Source organism: Bufo bufo, chromosome 7 (assembly GCF_905171765.1).
Source record: "Bufo bufo chromosome 7, aBufBuf1.1, whole genome shotgun sequence".
Classification (NCBI taxonomy): Eukaryota; Metazoa; Chordata; class Amphibia; order Anura; family Bufonidae; genus Bufo; species Bufo bufo.
In genome coordinates, this window is record NC_053395.1 from 223,278,295 (window position 1) to 223,297,189 (window position 18,895).

Sequence of the window (18,895 nt, forward strand, 5' to 3'; positions counted from 1 at the left end):
CATTGTAGCAAATCATCAGAAAAGTAATTGTGCTACTGACTAGGGTTGAGCGAACCCGAACTGTAAAGTTCGGGTTCGTACCGAACTTTACAGTGTTCGGCACCCGAACCCGAACATTTCAGTAAAAGTTCGGGTTCGGTGTTCGGGTAATATTAATATACCATCGGATCAGAGTTTTCTCCAATCCGATGGTATATTTTAACTTGAAGCGTCCCCATCACCATGAGTTAGATCGTAAAAACTCAGATCCGACAGTATATTCTAACACAGAGGCGTTCCCATAGTGAGGTGGACGCTTCAAGTTAGAATATACTGAGAACTGTGGACATAATGGCCCCTTGCTGCCTGGCAGCACCCAATCTCTTACAGGGGGCTGTGATCTGCACAATTAACCCCTCAGGTGTCACACCTGAGGGGTTAACTGTGCGGATCTCAGCCCCCTGTAAGAGATCGGGTGCTGCCAGGCAGCAGGGGCCAGACCCCCCTCCCCCCCTCCCCCCCCAGTATTAAAATCGTTGGTGGCCAGTGCGGCCCCCCTCTCCCTCCCTCCCTTCCCAGTATTAAAATCATTGGTGGCCAGTGCGGCCCCCCCACACACCCTATTAAAATCATTGGTGTCCAGTGCGGCCCCCCCACCCCCACCCCTAATTAAAATCATTGGTGGCAGTGGCCACAGGTTAACAACCCCCCTCCCCCCATCATTGGTGGCAGCGGAGCGGCAGTTCCGATCGGAGTCCCAGTTTAATCGCTGGGGCTCCGATCGGTTACCATGGCAGCCAGGACGCTACTGCAGTCCTGGCTGCCAAGGTTACTTAGCACTTTTAGCAGCATTATACTTACATGCGCTGTCTGTGGCCGGCTCGGCGCTCCTCCTACTGGTAAGTGACAGGTCTGTGATATAAGAAATGTGCCGCACTGGCCACCAATGATTTTAATACTGGGAAGGGAGGGGGGGCCGCACTGGCCACCAATGATTTTAATACTGGGGAGGGAGGGGGGGCGCACTGGCCACCAATGATTTTAATGCTGGGGAGGGAGGGGGGTCTGCCCCCTGCTGCCTGGCAGCACCCGATCTCTTACAGGGAGCTGAGATAAGCACAATTAACCCCTCAGGTGTGGCACCTGAGGGGTTAATTGTGCGGATCACAGCCCCCTGTAAGAGATCGGGTGCTGCCAGGCAGCAGCGAGCAGTTATCTACACAGTTCTTAGTATATTCTAACTTGAAGCGTCCCCATCACCATGGGAACGCCTCTGTGTCAGAATATACTGTCAGATCTGAGTTTTCACGATCGTGAAAACTCAGATCTGAAAAAGCTAATACTATTATTTTCCGTTATAACCATATTATAACGGAAAATAATAAAGTTAAGTTCGGGTCCCCATTGAATTCAATGGGGTTTGGGTCCAAGTTCGGATCAAGTTCGGGTCCCGAACCCGAACTTTTTTTAAAGTTCGGCTGAACTCCCCGAACACGAACATCTAGGTGTTCGCTCAACTCTACTGCTGACATGTTTAGATTACAGAGAACTGTCAAAATTGGGTACAAATGTGACAAATCACATCATTTCAATCACATGCAATGGATCAAAGAACGTGCTTATTCACTGACAGCAAACAGAGTACTGTGTATGTACTGACTTACAGTCTGTTGATGAAAGCAAAAATATTTATAATGCAACTGATAACCGCTAAAGGTGGGGAGTCTCTTGGTCAATGTCACTGCATCATAGTGGCTTTTCTGTTTCATAATCCTGACCACAATTACTGTGTAACTAATGGAGCTGATCTGTTACTTCCTAAAAAATACAATCTGAGGAGGAAACCCCATGACAGAGGCCGAGATCCGGTGCAGATATAATCCTGTGTGTATAATACCACTGCATGTATATGATGTGGTGACAGCTCAGAGATTAAGAAGAAGTAACGGTCACCACATATCCAGATTTGTCTAATCATAAAGGTTATATTTTATACATAGAAGCTGTGTTACAGTAGTTACAGTATATTCTTATACATAGGAGGCAGTATTATAGTTAGTTATATTGTTGTACATAGGAGGCAGTATTATAGTAGTTATATTCTTGTACATAGGAGCAGTATTATAGTAGTTATATTCTTGCACATAGGAGCAGTATTATAGTAGGTATATTCTTGTACATAGGAGGCAGTATTATAGTAGTTATATTCTTGTAAATAGGAGCAGTATTATAGTAGTTATATTCTTGTACATAGGAGCAGTATTATAGTAGTTATATTCTTGTACATAGGAGCAGTATTATAGTAGTTATATTCTTGTACATAAGAGCAGTATTATAGTAGTTATATTCTTGTACATAGAAGGCAGTATTATAGTAGTTATATTCTTGTACATAGGAGCAGTATTATAGTAGTTATATGTACATAGGAGCATTATTATAGTAGTTATATTCTTGCACATAGGAGCAGTATTATAGTAGTTATATTCTTGTACATAGGAGGAGTATTATAGTAGTTATATTCTTGTACATAGGAGAAGTATTATAGTAGTTATATTCTTGTACATAGGAGGCAGTATTATAGTAGTTATATTCTTGTACATAGGAGGCAGTATTATAGTAGTTATATTCTTGTACATAGCAGCAGTATTATAGTAGTTATATTCTTATACATAGGAGGCAGTATTATAGTTAGTTATATTGTTGTACATAGGGGGCAGTATTATAGTAGTTATATTCTTGTACATAGGAGCAGTATTATAGTAGTTATATTCTTGTAAATAGGAGCAGTATTATAGTAGTTATATTCTTGTAAATAGGAACAGTATTATAGTAGTTATATTCTTGTACATAGGAGGCAGTATTATAGTAGTTATATTCTTGTACATAGGAGCAGTATTATAGTAGTTATATTCTTGTACATAGGAGCAGTATTATAGTAGTTATATTCTTGTACATAGGAGCAGTATTATAGTAGTTATATTCTTATACATAGGAGGCAGTATTATAGTAGTTATATTCTTGTACATAGGAGGCAGTATTATAGTAGTTATATTCTTGTACATAAGAGCAGTATTATAGTAGTTATATTCTTGTACATAGAAGGCAGTATTATAGTAGTTATATTCTTGTACATAGGAGGCAGTATCATAGTAGTTATATTCTTGTACATAGGAGACAGTATTATAGTAGTTATATTCTTGTACATAGGAGGCAGTATTATAGTAGTTATATTCTTGTACATAAGAGCAGTATTATAGTAGTTATATTCTTGTATATAGGAGCAGTACTATAGTAGTTATATTCTTGTACATAGGAGGCAGTATTATAGTAGTTATATTCTTGTACATAGGGGCAGTATTATAGTAGTTATATTCTTGTATATAGGAGGCAGTATTATAGTAGTTATATTCTTGTACATAGGAGGCAGTATTATAGCAGTTATATTCTTGTACATAGGAGCAGTATTCTAGTAGTTATATTCCTGTACATAGGAGCAGTATTATAGTAGTTATCCTTTGTGACTGGAGCTGTACATTTACGACATTGCTTTCAGTAAAATGTTAGATCCTATGTTATTCGGTGGTTGTTATACGTAATTGACCCTGAAATTATGTTTGGACGCTGTAATGTTTTGTTGTCTTAGGGATATAATTACATGTTAATTTAATTTTTACAGCTGTGTGTAATGCATTTGTGAGGATAACCTTTATTGGCACATCTGGTAGTTACAGCCTCTGTTTAACTACTATAAAGGAGCAATGTAAATATGGCCTCCTCATTTGTTGTTTCGGCACACCCTCTTTTGGGGGCAGCAACCACTTTTCACTTGAATACCTCTGCGTCATTCATTTGCTATGCATACTGTACGTGTATGTCTGGATTATAATTTTATAAAGGACACATAATTGCAAATAATATCTGCATATGGTGCAGTTGGATTTATACATTCATAACTTTTTGTAGTGGTGCACAAAGTAAACAATAGTAAAGCTTATACAGTAGTTACAATGTATTTCATGCAGCATATCAAGTCTCTTTAACCATTCAAAAGGTTGGCAGAATATTACACATGTTTTCATATCGTGAAGTCTATAGCAGCCTTTTATTGCTGCAAGACACAGTGTCACATAGCTATAGACACGTATAGTTATGGGTTAGCAGTCAGTCACCTGATTTACATTTTCTTGTGACTTGTTCTTTTGCGAATTTCCATGAACTGGAAGAAAGGAATCTGTTCCTACATGGAAACTGTCAAGTAGAGAAATTTTTGTGACAGCTTTATTTTTATTTTGTTTCTAGGCTGTTCATTGGTAAATAAACATATGGATTGTAGAGTAAATGAATAATCAAACACCTGGGGTGGAAAGGGTTGATAAAAGGCAATCAGTTAAAAACCAAAACAGCAGCGCACAAATTTCATGCAATGTACAGTCGTGGCCAAAAGTTTTGAGAATGACACAAATATTAGTTCTCACAAAGTTTGCTGCTAAACTGCTTTTAGATCTTTGTTTCGGTTGTTTCTGTGATGTAGTGAAATATAATTACACGCACTTCATACGTTTCAAAGGCTTTTATCGACAATTACATGACATTTATGCAGAGTCAGTATTTGCAGTGTTGGCCCTTCTTTTTCAGGACCTCTGCAATCCGACTGCGCATGCTCTCAATCACCTTCTGGGCCAATTCCTGACTGATAGCAACCCATTCTTTCATAATCACTTCTTGGAGTTTGTCAGAATTAGTGGGTTTTTGTTTGTCCACCCGCCTCTTGAGGATTGACCACAAGTTCTCAATGGGATTAAGATCTGGGGAGTTTCCAGGCCATGGACCCAAAATGTCAACGTTTTGGTCCCCGAGCCACTTAGTTATCACTTTTGCCTTATGGCACGGTGCTCCATCGTGCTGGAAAATGCATTGTTCTTCACCAAACTGTTGTTGGATTGTTGGAAGAAGTTGCTGTTGGAGGGTGTTTTGGTGCCATTCTTTATTCATGGCTGTGTTTTTGGGCAAAATTATGAGTGAGCCCACTCCCTTGGATGAGAAGCAACCCCACCCATGAATGGTCTCAGGATGCTTTACTGTTGGCATGACACAGGACTGATGGTAGCGCTCACCTTTTCTTCTCCGGACAAGCTTTTTTACAGATGCCCCAAACAATCGGAAAGAGGCTTCATCGGAGAATATGACTTTGCCCCAGTCCTCAGTAGTCCATTCACCATACTTTCTGCAGAAGATCAATCTGTCCCTGATGTTTTTTTTGGAGAGAAGTGGCTTCTTTGCTGCCCTTCTTGACACCAGGCCATCTTCCAAAAGTCTTGGCCTCACTGTGCGTGCAGATGCGCTCACACCTGCCTGCTGCCATTCCTGAGCAAGCTCTGCACTGGTGGCACTCCGATCCCGCAGCTGAATCCTCTTTAGGAGACGATCCTGGCGCTTGCTGGACTTTCTTGGACGCCCTGAAGCCTTCTTAACAAGAATTGAACCTCTTTCCTTGAAGTTCTTGATGATCCAATAAATTGTTGATTGAGGTGCAATCTTAGTAGCCACAATATCCTTGCCTGTGAAGCCATTTTTATGCAACGCAATGATGGCTGTACGCATTTCTTTGCAGGTCACCATGGTTAACAATGGAAGAACAATGATTTCAAGCATCACCCTCCTTTTAGCATGTCAAGTCTGCCATTTTAACCCAATCAGCCTGACATAATGATCTCCAGCCTTGTGCTCGTCAACATTCTCACCTGAGTTAACAAGACGATTACTGAAATGATCTCAGCAGGTCCTTTAATGACAGCAATGAAATACAGTGGGAAGTTTTTTTTTGGGATTAAGTTAATTTTCATGGCAAAGAAGGACTATGCAATTCATCTGATCACTCTTCATAACATTCTGGAGTATATGCAAATTGCTATTATAAAAACTTAAGCAGCAACTTTTCCAATTTCCAATATTTATGTAATTCTCAAAACTTTTGGCCACGACTGTACTAAATGCATTCTGTGAGAACAAAATTATAATGTATATACACTAGAGATCAAATTTAGAACAACTTACTATTTCCTAAATGACAAGGTCACTGCGTAGTCCTATTTGAAATCACCCAAACAGGAGTAAAAGAGCAGTATTATAGTAGTTATATTCTTGAACATAGGAGGCAGTATTATAGTAATTATATTCTTGTACATAGGAGGCAGTATTATAGTAGTTATATTCTTATATATAGGAGGCAGTATTTTAGTAGTTATATTCTTGTACATAGGAGCAGTATTATAGTAGTTATATTCTTGTACATAGGAACAGTATTATAGTAGTTATATTCTTGTATATAGGAGGCAGTATTATAGTAATTATATTCTTGTACATAGGAGGCAGTATTATAGTAGTTATATTCTTGTACATAGGAGGCAGTATTTTAGTAGTTATATTCCTGTACATGGGAGCAGTATTATAGTAGTTATATTCCTGTACATAGGAGGCAGTATCATAGTAGTTATATTCTTATATATAGGAGCAGTATTATAGTAGTTATATTCTTGTACATAGGAGCAGTATTATAGTAGTTATATCCTTGTACATAGGAGGCAGCATTGTAGTAGTTATATTCTTGTACATAGGAGGCAGTATTATAGTAGTTATATTCTTATATATAGGAGGCAGTATTTTAGTAGTTATATTCTTGTACATAGGAGCAGTATTATAGTAGTTATATTCTTGTACATAGGAACAGTATTATAGTAGTTATATTCTTGTATATAGGAGGCAGTATTATAGTAATTATATTCTTGTACATAGGAGGCAGTATTATAGTAGTTATATTCTTGTACATAGGAGGCAGTATTTTAGTAGTTATATTCCTGTACATGGGAGCAGTATTATAGTAGTTATATTCCTGTACATAGGAGGCAGTATCATAGTAGTTATATTCTTATATATAGGAGCAGTATTATAGTAGTTATATTCTTGTACATAGGAGCAGTATTATAGTAGTTATATCCTTGTACATAGGAGGCAGCATTGTAGTAGTTATATTCTTGTACATAGGAGCAGTATTATAGTAGTTATATTCTTGTACATAGTAGCAGTATTATAGTAGTTATATTCTTGTACATAGGAGCAGTATTATAGTAGTTATATTCTTGAACATGGGAGCAGTATTATAGTAGTTATATTCCTGTACATAGGAGGCAGTATTATAGTAGTTATATTCTTGTACATAGGAGGCAGTATTATAGTAGTTATTTTCTTGTACATAGGAGGCAGTATTATAGTAGTTATATTCTTATACATAAGAGCAGAATTATAGTAGTTATATTCTTGTATATAGGAGGCAGTATTGTAGTAGTTATATTCTTATATATGGGAGCAGTATTATAGTAGTTATATTCTTGTACATAGGAGCAGTATTATAGTAGTTATATTCTTGAACATGGGAGCAGTATTATAGTAGTTATATTCCTGTACATAGGAGGCAGTATTATAGTAGTTATATTCTTGTACATAGGAGGCAGTATTATAGTAGTTATATTCTTGTACATAGGAGCAGTATTATAGTAGTTATATTCTTGTACATAGGAGGCAGTATGATAGTAGTTATATTCTTGTACATAGGAGCAGTATTATAATAGTTATATTCTTGTACATAGGAGGCAGTGTTATAGTAGTTATATTCTTATATATAAGAGCAGTTTTATATTAGTTATATTCTTGTATATCGGAGGCAGTATTGTAGTAGTTATATTCTTATATATAGGAGCAGTATTATAGTAGTTATATTCTTGTACATAGGAGCAGTATTATAGTAGTTATATTCTTATATATAAGAGCAATATTATAGTAGTTATATTCTTGTATATAAGAGCAGTATTATAGTAGTTATATTCTTATATATAGGAGCAGTATTATAGTAGTTATATTCTTATATATAGGAGCAGTATTATAGTAGTTATATATTCTTTATATAAGAGCAGTATTATAGTAGTTATATTCTTGTATATAGAAGGCAGTATTATAGTAGTTATATTCTTGTACATAGAAGCAGTATTATAGTAGTTATATTCTTGTACATAGGAGCAGTATTATAGCAGTTATATTCTTGTACATAGGAGGCAGTATTATAGTAGTTATATACTTGTACATAGGAGCAGTATTATAGTAGTTATATTCTTATATATAGGAGCAGTATTATAGTAGTTATATACTTGTACATAGGAGCAGTATTATAGTAGTTATATTCTTGTACATAGGAGCAGTATTATAGTAGTTATATTCTTGTACATAGGAGCAGTATTATAGTAGTTATATTCCTATATATAGGAGCAGTATTATAGTAATTATATATAAGAGCAGTATTATAGTAGTTATATTCTTGTACATATGAGCAGTATTATGGTAGTTATATTCTCAAAATAGAGCATGCATCTGTGCTAAAAGCACTGACCCACGGACCGTGCTGAAACACTGATGTCTGAATACACAAATTAAACTGAATGGGAAGGAGTACTGTCCGTGGGGAACATGTACAGCACACATCCGTGAAACACTGACGTGTGAATAAGGCTTAATGGGTTTTCATCTGAGACCTGGTGCTAACTTCCTTAGATATCTGACAAACCCTATTTAAATCGTGGCCATGAGTAAGAATGCCTCTTGTGCTCGAAACGCAGAGGTCTGTACTAGGTTTTTAATCATCACTTTTTCCTTGGATTAATAAAGGAATTTTAGAGTCTTCACACTTTCCAGTGCTGGACCTTTTTGCCCTTTTGTATTGTCCCAGTCGGTCCTGCCGGGTCCCTGTGCACGGAGGCGCACTGACATATGTTCTCTTTACCAGGGCGGTGAGCTGCTCTTATTTTTTTCTTTATTTATATCACTGACATTTAACTGGCGGCCTAACTTTCCAGTTTTCACTGACTTTGCAAGATAGTGGGATTGTGTAAAGTGACAGGGTCACAACCTGCTGATGGAGGGTCCCAATCAGCCATCGCATGTGATTTCTAGAATATCACATCTTTATCCAATACAAAATCCTTCAAGTCCGCCAAGAAGGTTGGTCGTCTACAAAAGACAAATGCGCAAGAGGACATATTAATGCGGAGAATCTCAATGGGCACCTGAAATTGCAGCACTGAGCAGGGTAAGGATCTGTCTCGTCATACAGCGTCTCAATGTTTAAGGACATTCGGACTGAAAGCCCACCCTGCAGTAACCAAACCTCTCATTATAGAAGAAATGAGACCTCCAGCACTCCAGCTGTTGTGAAACTACAACTCCCAGCATCCTTCATTCATTTCTATGGGAGTTCCAAGAACAGACAAGCAAGTGTGCATACTGGAGGTTGTAGTTTCACCACAGCTGGAAGGCCGAACGTTGCTGATCCCTGGGCTAGACGAACCTTTGCTGAGGAGCGTGTTGTGTGAACAGAGGAGAAGTGCCCCAACAGAGGAGAAGTGCCCCAACAGAGGAGAAGTGCCCCAACAGAGGAGAAGTGCCCCAACAGAGGAGAAGTGCCCCAAGTTACGTTCACTTTAGTGATGAAAGGAAGTGTAATTCATTTGTGTCCAATGGGAAACATTATGTTCGTTCCAAAAAAGAACTGAACCCAAAGTGTGTAAATAAGGAGGAGGACGTCATGATTTAAGCAATGAATTTGGCCTTTTACAGCAACATGGCAGTGAATGCAAATGTTCATCAGAACCTTCTTCGACAACACGTGGTTCCTTCCCGGCGCAAAACGGGCAAAGCAGTTCCCCGAAACTGAAAACATTTAAATAATGAACTGTCCGGCCCAGAGTCCAGATCTGAACCCAATAGAAAACCTCTGGAAACCCCATTGGCCACAAAGTTATGGCCAAGAAATCCACTACAGTCACCGAAGTGTGGAAGAGACGGGAAGAAGAGCGGATGAAGATCGCAGCAGCGAGACGAGGCCCGGACCCTTCCCACTCATTGACTGTTGTGACCTTCATGTAGCAGGAATCTTCCTCTGAGCCGCACTCCTTGATGCTCTCTCATTCTGTTCATTGTGTTTTCTGCAAAATTAAAGGTTTTTTGTTGAAGCTCCTTGGTTATTTTGTGGAACAGTGTTTTAGTGGCGTGGTGTAGCCAGAAGTCATGAAGATTTCTAAAACATCTCTAATCTCCAGTGTGTAATGTATATTCGGGTCAGTCAGCGGCATCTTTCCACATATCCGTATATATTTTAATACTGCACTTAGAAAAGTGAATACATAATTTCTCATATTATTTTACAGAATCGCTGGATTTTACATTTTCTGACTTTAATCACAGTTTTATAGGAATTAAATGAAAACCTTATGGTGAGAAGAAGAATCTGGGCGGGTTACGGACGGACGCGTTCTTGTAGGAATCGTCCAGCTTGGCTCTTTGTTGAGCAATCATAAATCACCATGATGTCCTGTGGCCATCTGGAAAATCCGAGCACACCGCGACCCGCCTTTGTATCATCATAAAGAGTAACTAAACTTTTGTATACATGTTTGTTAACGTGTCCCTAATGCCCTAATAACACTTTTCGTATTGTACTTTATTAACGGTTTTTGTATTTTTATTACACTTTTACCTCCCTAAAGTGAAAGTTTTGCTGTTCGCTTAAAATCTACTTTTCTGTACGCCGCAGGAGGCTTCTCAGCAGTTGTACGGAGAACACAGTTTATCAATGGGGCTGCAAGCGCAGTGAGGACGGGCAGGAGCGCGCATTGCTGCTCCTGCCCCCCGGAGGATTACTACCTCTTGGCATAGCACATGGGTGCCTTGTAACCATGTACTATGCCAGGATGAGGCTCCTGCCTGGGCCTGCTCCTCTTAGCTTAGTGATGCAGGCACTGGCAGGATCCGCTCCTGGCATAGTACATGGTTACAGGGCACCCATATGCTATGCCAGCATTTGGTAAACCTCCGGGGAGCAGGAGCGCTTATTGCTCACAGCGCTGCGGCCCCATTCATAAAATGTGTTCTCCGTACACTGGTGAGAAGTCCGCGGTGTACAGAGAAGTAGATTTTAAGCGCACAGCGAAACATTCGCTTTAGGCCTCATGCACACGACCGTTTTTCCGGGGCTGCAAAAGATGCGGACAGTACTCTGTGTGCCGTCCGCATCCGTTGCTCCGTTCCGAGGCGTCCTATTCTTGTCCGTTTTGCAGACAAGAATAGGCATGCCTACAATTGGCTGCCCGTTCCGTTCCGCAAATTGCGGGAGGCACACGGGCGGCTTCCGTTTTTTTTGCGGTCCGCAAAAAACAGCACGGTCGTGTGCATGAGGCCTTATGGAGGGAAAAGTGCATTAAAAATACTAAATACATCCCTCTTCTTTTGTTGTTACCATTATTTGTTACAATGTATTCTGATAATTCTCAATAAAGAATATGGACACATCAAAAAAAATAAAATAAAGTACATTACAAAAAGTGTTATTAGGGAGATGTTAACAAAAATGTATTCAAACGTTTAGTTACTGTTTAAACATTGCTGGCACCCCTCAAAATTGTGCTTATTGATAGCAAATGTCATTTATAATGTAAAAGCAGTTAAAGGGGTTGTCCAGGTTCAGAGCTGAACCCGGACATACCCTTATTTTCACCCGAGCAGCCCCCCTGAAACTAGTATCGGAGGCTTTTTTGTTTATCATTACACACTACTGGGCGGAAGCTCGGGGACGTCACTGGCTCTGATGGGCGGGCTTTAGCGCTGCCCTAGCCGTTTTACTGGCTAGGGCAGCACTAAATCCCGCCCATCAGTGCCGGTGACGTCACCGGGCTTCCTGGCAGCCCCATCGAGAACCCCGGTACGTCACAAGAACTCTTAAAAATGCCTTTGCCCTGTGCGACTTAGCGCAGGGCAAAGGAGAGCATCGGAGCATGAACTGCTCCGATGCTCATGTCAGGGGGGCTGCCGCGGTGAAAATGGAGGGATGTCCGGGTTCAGCTCTGAACCCGGACAGCCCCTTTAATACAAGACTCTTACTAATGTATTGTGATTGTTTACATTGCCTCCTTTGCTGGCTGGATTCACTTTTCCATCACATTATACACTGCTCCTATCCAGCAGTGGTGGTCGCGCTTACACACTGCCGGCCTATGCACTCTCCCGCAGTCCCGGTCAGCAGAGAGGCCTTTTCTTACACTGTGCAAGCATGACCACCGCTAATGGATTACAGGGTGGTCGTATCCCCTGGTAAAGAGCAGTGTATAATAGGATGGAAAAACGAATCCTGCCAGCAAAGGCGGCAACATGGAGAATCACAATACATTAGTAAGTGCCTCGTATTCACTTTCTCTACCTGATAAATGCCGCTTGCTGAAGTGACACAACCCCTTTAAGGCTGCGCGGAGATTTCTTCATGATGCACAAGGTTTATGAGTAAAATCTCTGATTGACCTTGCTGAGAGATTGCCACAACTTGGACTCGTTCATGATCGGAGCGCGGTCTCATTATCGACGTGCTGGTGATTCAGATAAACATTTTATAAGGTAATGCTCCAGGAACACAACGGGCTGAGCGGACCCCTGCGCCGCCGCGCTTCCTTTTACAGTGAGGTCTTTCTCATTTCTGCTGGGATCCAGATGTCCTTAATAAAGGAAATCAGAACCAGATATCTTGGGTGGTCGCAGACAGGACAGCGGAAGGGGGAAGGCGAATGGGGGGTGGTGGGGGGGGGGGGGGGTGATGCTTTTTCAGATGAATCCTCCTGTGTGTGGAGCAGTTTCATTGAGGGAAGCTTTAATGCGATGCAGCGGCGGTGGCGGTCTCGGGTCCAGGTGCCCATGACACCAGCGCGTCCGCCCCTTCCCATTAATCAGGGCAGCGCCTGTCTATGTGTGACCAGTGACATTACTATATATAATGACTAAAATGAACAGCACTTCAATTCTTCACCATTTAAAAAAAAAAGAAAAGATCTCTTCTTGCTGTCAGTGAATGGAATTATTCTTTATATCCAGAGGTAGGAAGCCAGTAGAGGCAATAACATTTGCATATGTTACAATTGTATCCAGTCTAGACAATCCTGTGTGATACAAGGAGCCTGGATTCCAGATTGATACATTTTACCTGCACTGATACATTGCAACAAACCATCCTAAAACATTTCCCACTAAAATAAAATAACGTCAGCAACCAACAATCCTCTTTTATTTCCTAGGATCCCTTCCAGGACTTTCCCCCAGCTTTCCCAGACAAACCTACTTCACAGTATAGTGCCATGGGAGTGGTGGGTATATATCATTGCACGTCTTTGCCATTCTGAATTTTGGGAAAGCTGCGAATGAGTCGACCCTTATGTAGATTCCTGTTTTTGATCTGTTATCTATGCAGCTGCTCCCATTCCACACCGGCCGCTCTATTTATTCTGGGGGGCTCCATGGGGTACATGGTCCCCGTGCTCATGAGCTGTGGAGATCCCAGTGGTAGGATGCAGACAGCATCCGTTGCTCCGTTCTGTGGTCCGCAAAAAAAAATATAACCTGTCCTAGTCTTGTCCGCGCTTTGCGGACACGATTAGGCAGCCAGTTATATTAAAGGCTGTCTGTGCCGTTCCGCAAATTGCAGAACGCACAGAGACGCGGTTTGCGGACTGCAAAACACACAACGGTTGTGTGCATGAGGCCTAAGGCTACATGCACGCGACCGTATGTGTTTTGCGGTCGGCAAATTGCGGATCCGCAAAAAAAAAAGGATGACGTCCGTATGGCATCCGTTTTTTTTTTTTTGCGGATACATTGTATATGCCTATCCTTGTCAGCAAAATGGACAAGAATAGGACATGCTCTATTTTTTGGGCGGAATGGAACCACGGACAACGGACGCGGAAAACAAACGGTTGACTAGCCGCATTTTTTAACAGCTCCATAGAAATAAATGGGTCCGCATCCTATTCGCAAAAAAAAACCGGAATTGACGCTGAAACAAAATACGTTTGTGTGCATGTAGCCTAAGGCCTCTTGCACATGAACGTGTGCGCCCGTGGCCGTGCTGCTGCCCGCAATGCGCGAACACCCACCGTGGGGCGGCCGCAGCGGATCGCGGACCCATTCACTTTAATGGGTCCACGATCCGGCCGTTCCGCAAAAAGATAGGGCATGTTCTATCTTTTTGCGGAACGGAAGTACGGGACGAAAGCCCACGGAAGCACTCCGTAGTGCTTCCGTAGGGTTCAGTTCCGTGCCTCCATTCCGTATCTCCGGAATTGTGGACCCATTGAAGTGAATGGGTCCGCATCCGTGATGTGGAATGCACGCGGAACAGTGCCCGCGTATTGCAGATCCGCAAATGAGCTCCGCAATACGGCCACGGAGCGCACACGTTCGTGTGCAATAAGCCTAACTCTTTAAATTTGGCCTTGAGAACAAGAACCATTTTATGGGAAGTAGTTTGCTGCCCTCTGCTGGTGATTAGGAGAACAGCACGTGCAGCTCAGGTCCTTCAGTGCTCCATGTATTTAACATAATGGACCTGTAACAAACAGTTTTATGGAAAAGGAGGGATATCAGCCCCATAATCAGATCATATTTTCAATGTTTCTGCAGAGAACATAGGAGCTACCATCATCCTGCACTCACAGTATATACATAGTCCACCATTCAGTAATTAATTTAATTGAAGATGCCATGGTGCCTGCTTTACAATTGAATACTAACTCACTCCTAATGCATTACATTAGAGTACAGTCCATTGCAGGAATGCAGCTTAGCTATTATGGGCGCATATGCCTTCATGTCCCAGCAGATGTCATCATTTGGATTGCAGCTCTGGTTGTGACTGGAGTCTAGAGCATGATTTAACTAAAGATCCATGCACTATAGCCCTGTAATATATTGATAAGGGAATCATAAAAGTGGCAGATATTGGATCCCTGGTCCACTGAATGTTTTTTTTATTTTTTTTAATTTAAACTTTTTGGTACGTAATATTTTGACGTGATTTTCATGTGTCTTCTCACAGCCGGAAGATCTGGAAGGGCAGAACTGTCATACATTCAAAATAAAGAACTTTAAGAAGGTGAAGTCTTGCAGCGTCTGTAAGCAGGCCATCACACGGGAGGGCAGCGCTTGTAGAGGTGAGTGAGACTGGACGGCGTCCACTTTATAATATTAGTAAAAACTAGTGTTGGTTGAGCACCAAAGTGCTTGTGTGCTCGAGTAGAACACTTCCCGTTGTTCTGGGCTGTAACGTAGAAGGTTGTGAGTTCAAATCCTGCCAGAAACTTTTCAGAAATAGAGGCTAAATTTAATTTAAACACATATATAAGTTTTTAGCCATAATATATTTACATATATTATTATATATTTTGAATATATAATATATATAAATATATATAATGGCTAAAACATCAGTAGTAGTTTCCCACATACAGTCCTGATCGAAAGTTTAAGACCACTTGAAAAATGGCAAAAAATCCTATTTATCATGGCTGGATCTTAACAAGGTTCCAAGTAGAGCTTCAACATGCAACAAGAAGAAATGGGAGTGAGACAAAACATTTTTTGAGCATTCAATTTAATGAAAACAACGAATAAACTGAAACAGGCTGTTTTTCAGCTGATCAAAAGTTTAGGACCACATGCCTTTTTAAAAGGCCAAATCTGTGCAAAGATGTGGATTCATTGTCATTTTCTGTCAGGTAGTCACACGCTGTGATGGCAAAGGCAAAAAAACTCTCCCTTTTTTGAACGTGGTTGTGTTGTTGAACTGCATAAGCAGGGTCTCTCACAGCCGCCATCGCTGCTGAGGTGGGACGCAGGAAGACAGTCATTTGGAATTTCTTAAATGATCCTGAGGGTTATGGAACAAAAAAGTCAAGTGGAAGACCCCAAAAAATTTCATCAGCACTGAGCCGGAGGATCCAATTGGCTGTCCGTCAAGACACTGGACGATCCTCGACCCAAATTAAGGCCCTTACTGGTGCTGACTGCAGCCCCATAACCATCAGACGGCATCTGAGACTGAAGGGCTTCAAAAACAAAAAACGTCTTCAAAGACCTCGTCTCCTTGAACGCCACAAAACTGCTCGTTTGGACTTTGCAGGAGAGCACCAAACATGGGACATTCAAAGGTGGAAGAAAGTTTTATTCTCTGATGAGAAAACATTTAACCTTGATGGTCCTGATGGTTTCCAACGTTACTGGCATGACAAGCAGATCCCACCTGAGATGTTCTCTACGCCCCACAGTGGAGGGGGCGCCATAATGGTCTGGGGGGCTTTTTCCTTCAGTGGAACAATGGAGCTTCAGGAAGTGCAGGGGCATCAAACGGCCGCTGGCTATGTCCAGATGTGGCAGAGAGCATTCCTCATGACTGAGGGCCCTCGTCTGGGTGGTAACAGGACAGCGCTACACAATGCCCGCAGGACAAGGGACTTCTTCCAGGAGAATAACATCACTCTTTTGGCCCATCCTGCGTGTTCCCCTGATCTAAATCCAATTGAGAACCTTTGGGGATGGATGGCAAGGGAAGTTTACAAAAATGGACAACAGTTCCAGACAGTAGATGGCCTTCGTGCGGCCGTCTTCACCACTTGGAGAAATGTTCCCACTCACCTCATGGAAACGCTTGCATCAAGCATGCCGAAACAATAACGGCGGAGCTATTCATTACTGAGCTCATGTTTGGAAGTTGGATTTCTGTTTTGGGGGGGTTCAGTTTTTTTTTGGAGGTGTGGTCCTAAACTTGTGATCAGCTGAAAAACAGCCTGTTTCAGTTTATTCGTTGTTTTCATTAAATTGAATGCTCAAAAAATGTTTCGTCTCACTCCCATTTCTTCTTGTTGCATGTTGAAGCTCCACTTGGAACCTTGTTAAGATCCAGCCTTGCTAAATAGAATTTTTTAACATTTTTCAAGTGGTCTTAAACTTTTGATCAGGACTGTATTATGCATTAATATACACTGCTCAAAAAAATAAAGGGAACACTTAAACAACACAATGAAACTCCAAGTCAATCACACTTCTGTGAAATCAAACTGTCCACTTAGGAAGCAACACTGAGTGACAATCAATTTCACATGCTGTTGTGCAAATGGGATAGACAACAGGTGGAAATTATAGGCAATTAGCAAGACACCCCCAATAAAGGAGTGGTTCTGCAGGTGGTGACCACAGACCACTTCTCAGTTCCTATGCTTCCTGGCTGATGTTTTGGTCACTTTTGAATGCTGGCGGTGCTTTCACTCTAGTGGCAGCATGAGACGGAGTCTACAACCCACACAAGTGGCTCAGGTAGTGCAGCTTATCCAGGATGGCACATCAATGTGAGCTGTGGCAAGAAGGTTTGCTGTGTCTGTCAGCGTAGTGTCCAGAGCATGGAGGCGCTACCAGGAGACAGGCCAGTACATCAGGAGATGTGGAGGAGGCCGTAGGAGGGCAACAACCCAGCAGCAGGACCGCTACCTCCGCCTTTGTGCAAGGAGGAACAGTAGGAGCACTGCCAGAGCCCTGCAAAATGACCTCCAGCAGGCCACAAATGTGCATGTGTCTGCTCAAACGGTCAGAAACAGACTTCATGAGGGTGATATGAGGGCCCGACGTCCACAGGTGGGGGTTGTACTTACAGCCCAACACCGTGAAGGACGTTTTGGCATTTGCCAGAGAACACCAAGATTGGCAAATTCGCCACTGGCGCCCTGTGCTCTTCACAGATGAAAGCAGGTTCACACTGAGCACATGTGACAGACGTGACCGAGTCTGGAGACGCCGTGGAGAACGTTCTGCTGCCTGCAACATCCTCCAGCATGACCGGTTTGGCATTGGGTCAGTAATGGTGTGGGGTGGCATTTCTTTGGAGGGCCGCACAGCCCTCCATGTGCTCGCCAGAGGTAGCCTAACTGCCATTAGGTACCGAGATGAGATCCTCAGACCCCTTGTGAGACCATATGCTGGTGCGGTTGGCCCTGGGTTCCTCCTAATACAAGACACTGCTAGACCTCATGTGGCTGGAGTGTGTCAGCAGTTCCTGCAAGACGAAGGCATTGATGCTATGGACTGGCCCGCCCATTCCCCAGACCTGAATCCAATTGAGCACATCTGGGACATCATGTCTCGCTCTATCCACCAACGTCACGTTGCACCACAGACTGTCCAGGAGTTGGCAGATGCTTTAGTCCAGGTCTGGGAGGAGATCCCTCAGGAGGCCGTCCGCCACCTCATCAGGAGCATGCACAGGCGTTGTAGGGAGGTCATACAGGCACGTGGAGGCCACACACACTACTGAGCCTCATTCTGACTTGTTTTAAGGACATTACATCAAAGTTGGATCAGCCTGTAGTGTGTTTTTCCACTTTAATTTTGAGTGTGACTCCAAATCCAGACCTCCATGGGTTGAAAAATTTGATTTCCATTTTTTTATTTTTGTGTTATTTTGTTGTCATCACATTCAACTATGTAAAGAACAAAGTATTTCAGAAGAATATTCAATTAATTCAGATCTGTGTTCCCTTCATTTTTTTGAGCAGTGTATATCAGAAGTATGATTTTATCTCTCTCTCTCTCTCTCTCTCTATATATATATATATATATATATATATATATATATATATATATATTAGTAATTACACATTTTTTACAATTACTAAAAAAATATAAATTAAATTTAGCCTCTATTTCTGATGGGATTCAAACTCACATCTCATCCATCGGCCTTATTCTCGTGCCTGCGCCGTGTGCGCCTGTATTCGGTGCAGGCGCAGTGACTGTCTGACCGGCCAGGCGTTGTCTGTTCGGGAGCGGTCAGACAGTCACTGCGCCTGTGCCGAATACAGACGCACACGGCGCAGGCGCGAGAATAAGGCCGATGGATGAGATGGAGGCTGGCAATCTAGAGATGGGCGGGCTGGAGGGACGAGCGGGGCGGAATACAGGGTGAGTGGACGGAGCCTCTAGGTGCTGAAAAGACGCCCCCATAGCACCT

General features: G+C 42.0%; 1 protein-coding gene across 13 annotated transcripts in view; it reads left to right on the forward strand.

Moving 5' to 3' along the window:
* The window catches only part of TNS1 (tensin 1), a 423,340-nt gene that overhangs the window by 124,432 nt on the left and 280,013 nt on the right, over positions 1-18,895 (forward strand). For 12 of the 13 annotated variants that reach the window (XM_040439494.1, XM_040439493.1, XM_040439496.1 and 9 more), the window contains exon 2: positions 14,936-15,050. In XM_040439494.1, coding sequence (XP_040295428.1) covers positions 14,936-15,050 — 115 coding nt within the window. Of the gene's footprint in view, positions 1-14,932; positions 15,051-18,895 lie in introns of all 13 variants that reach the window. The other variant, XM_040439501.1, reaches the window with a different exon arrangement.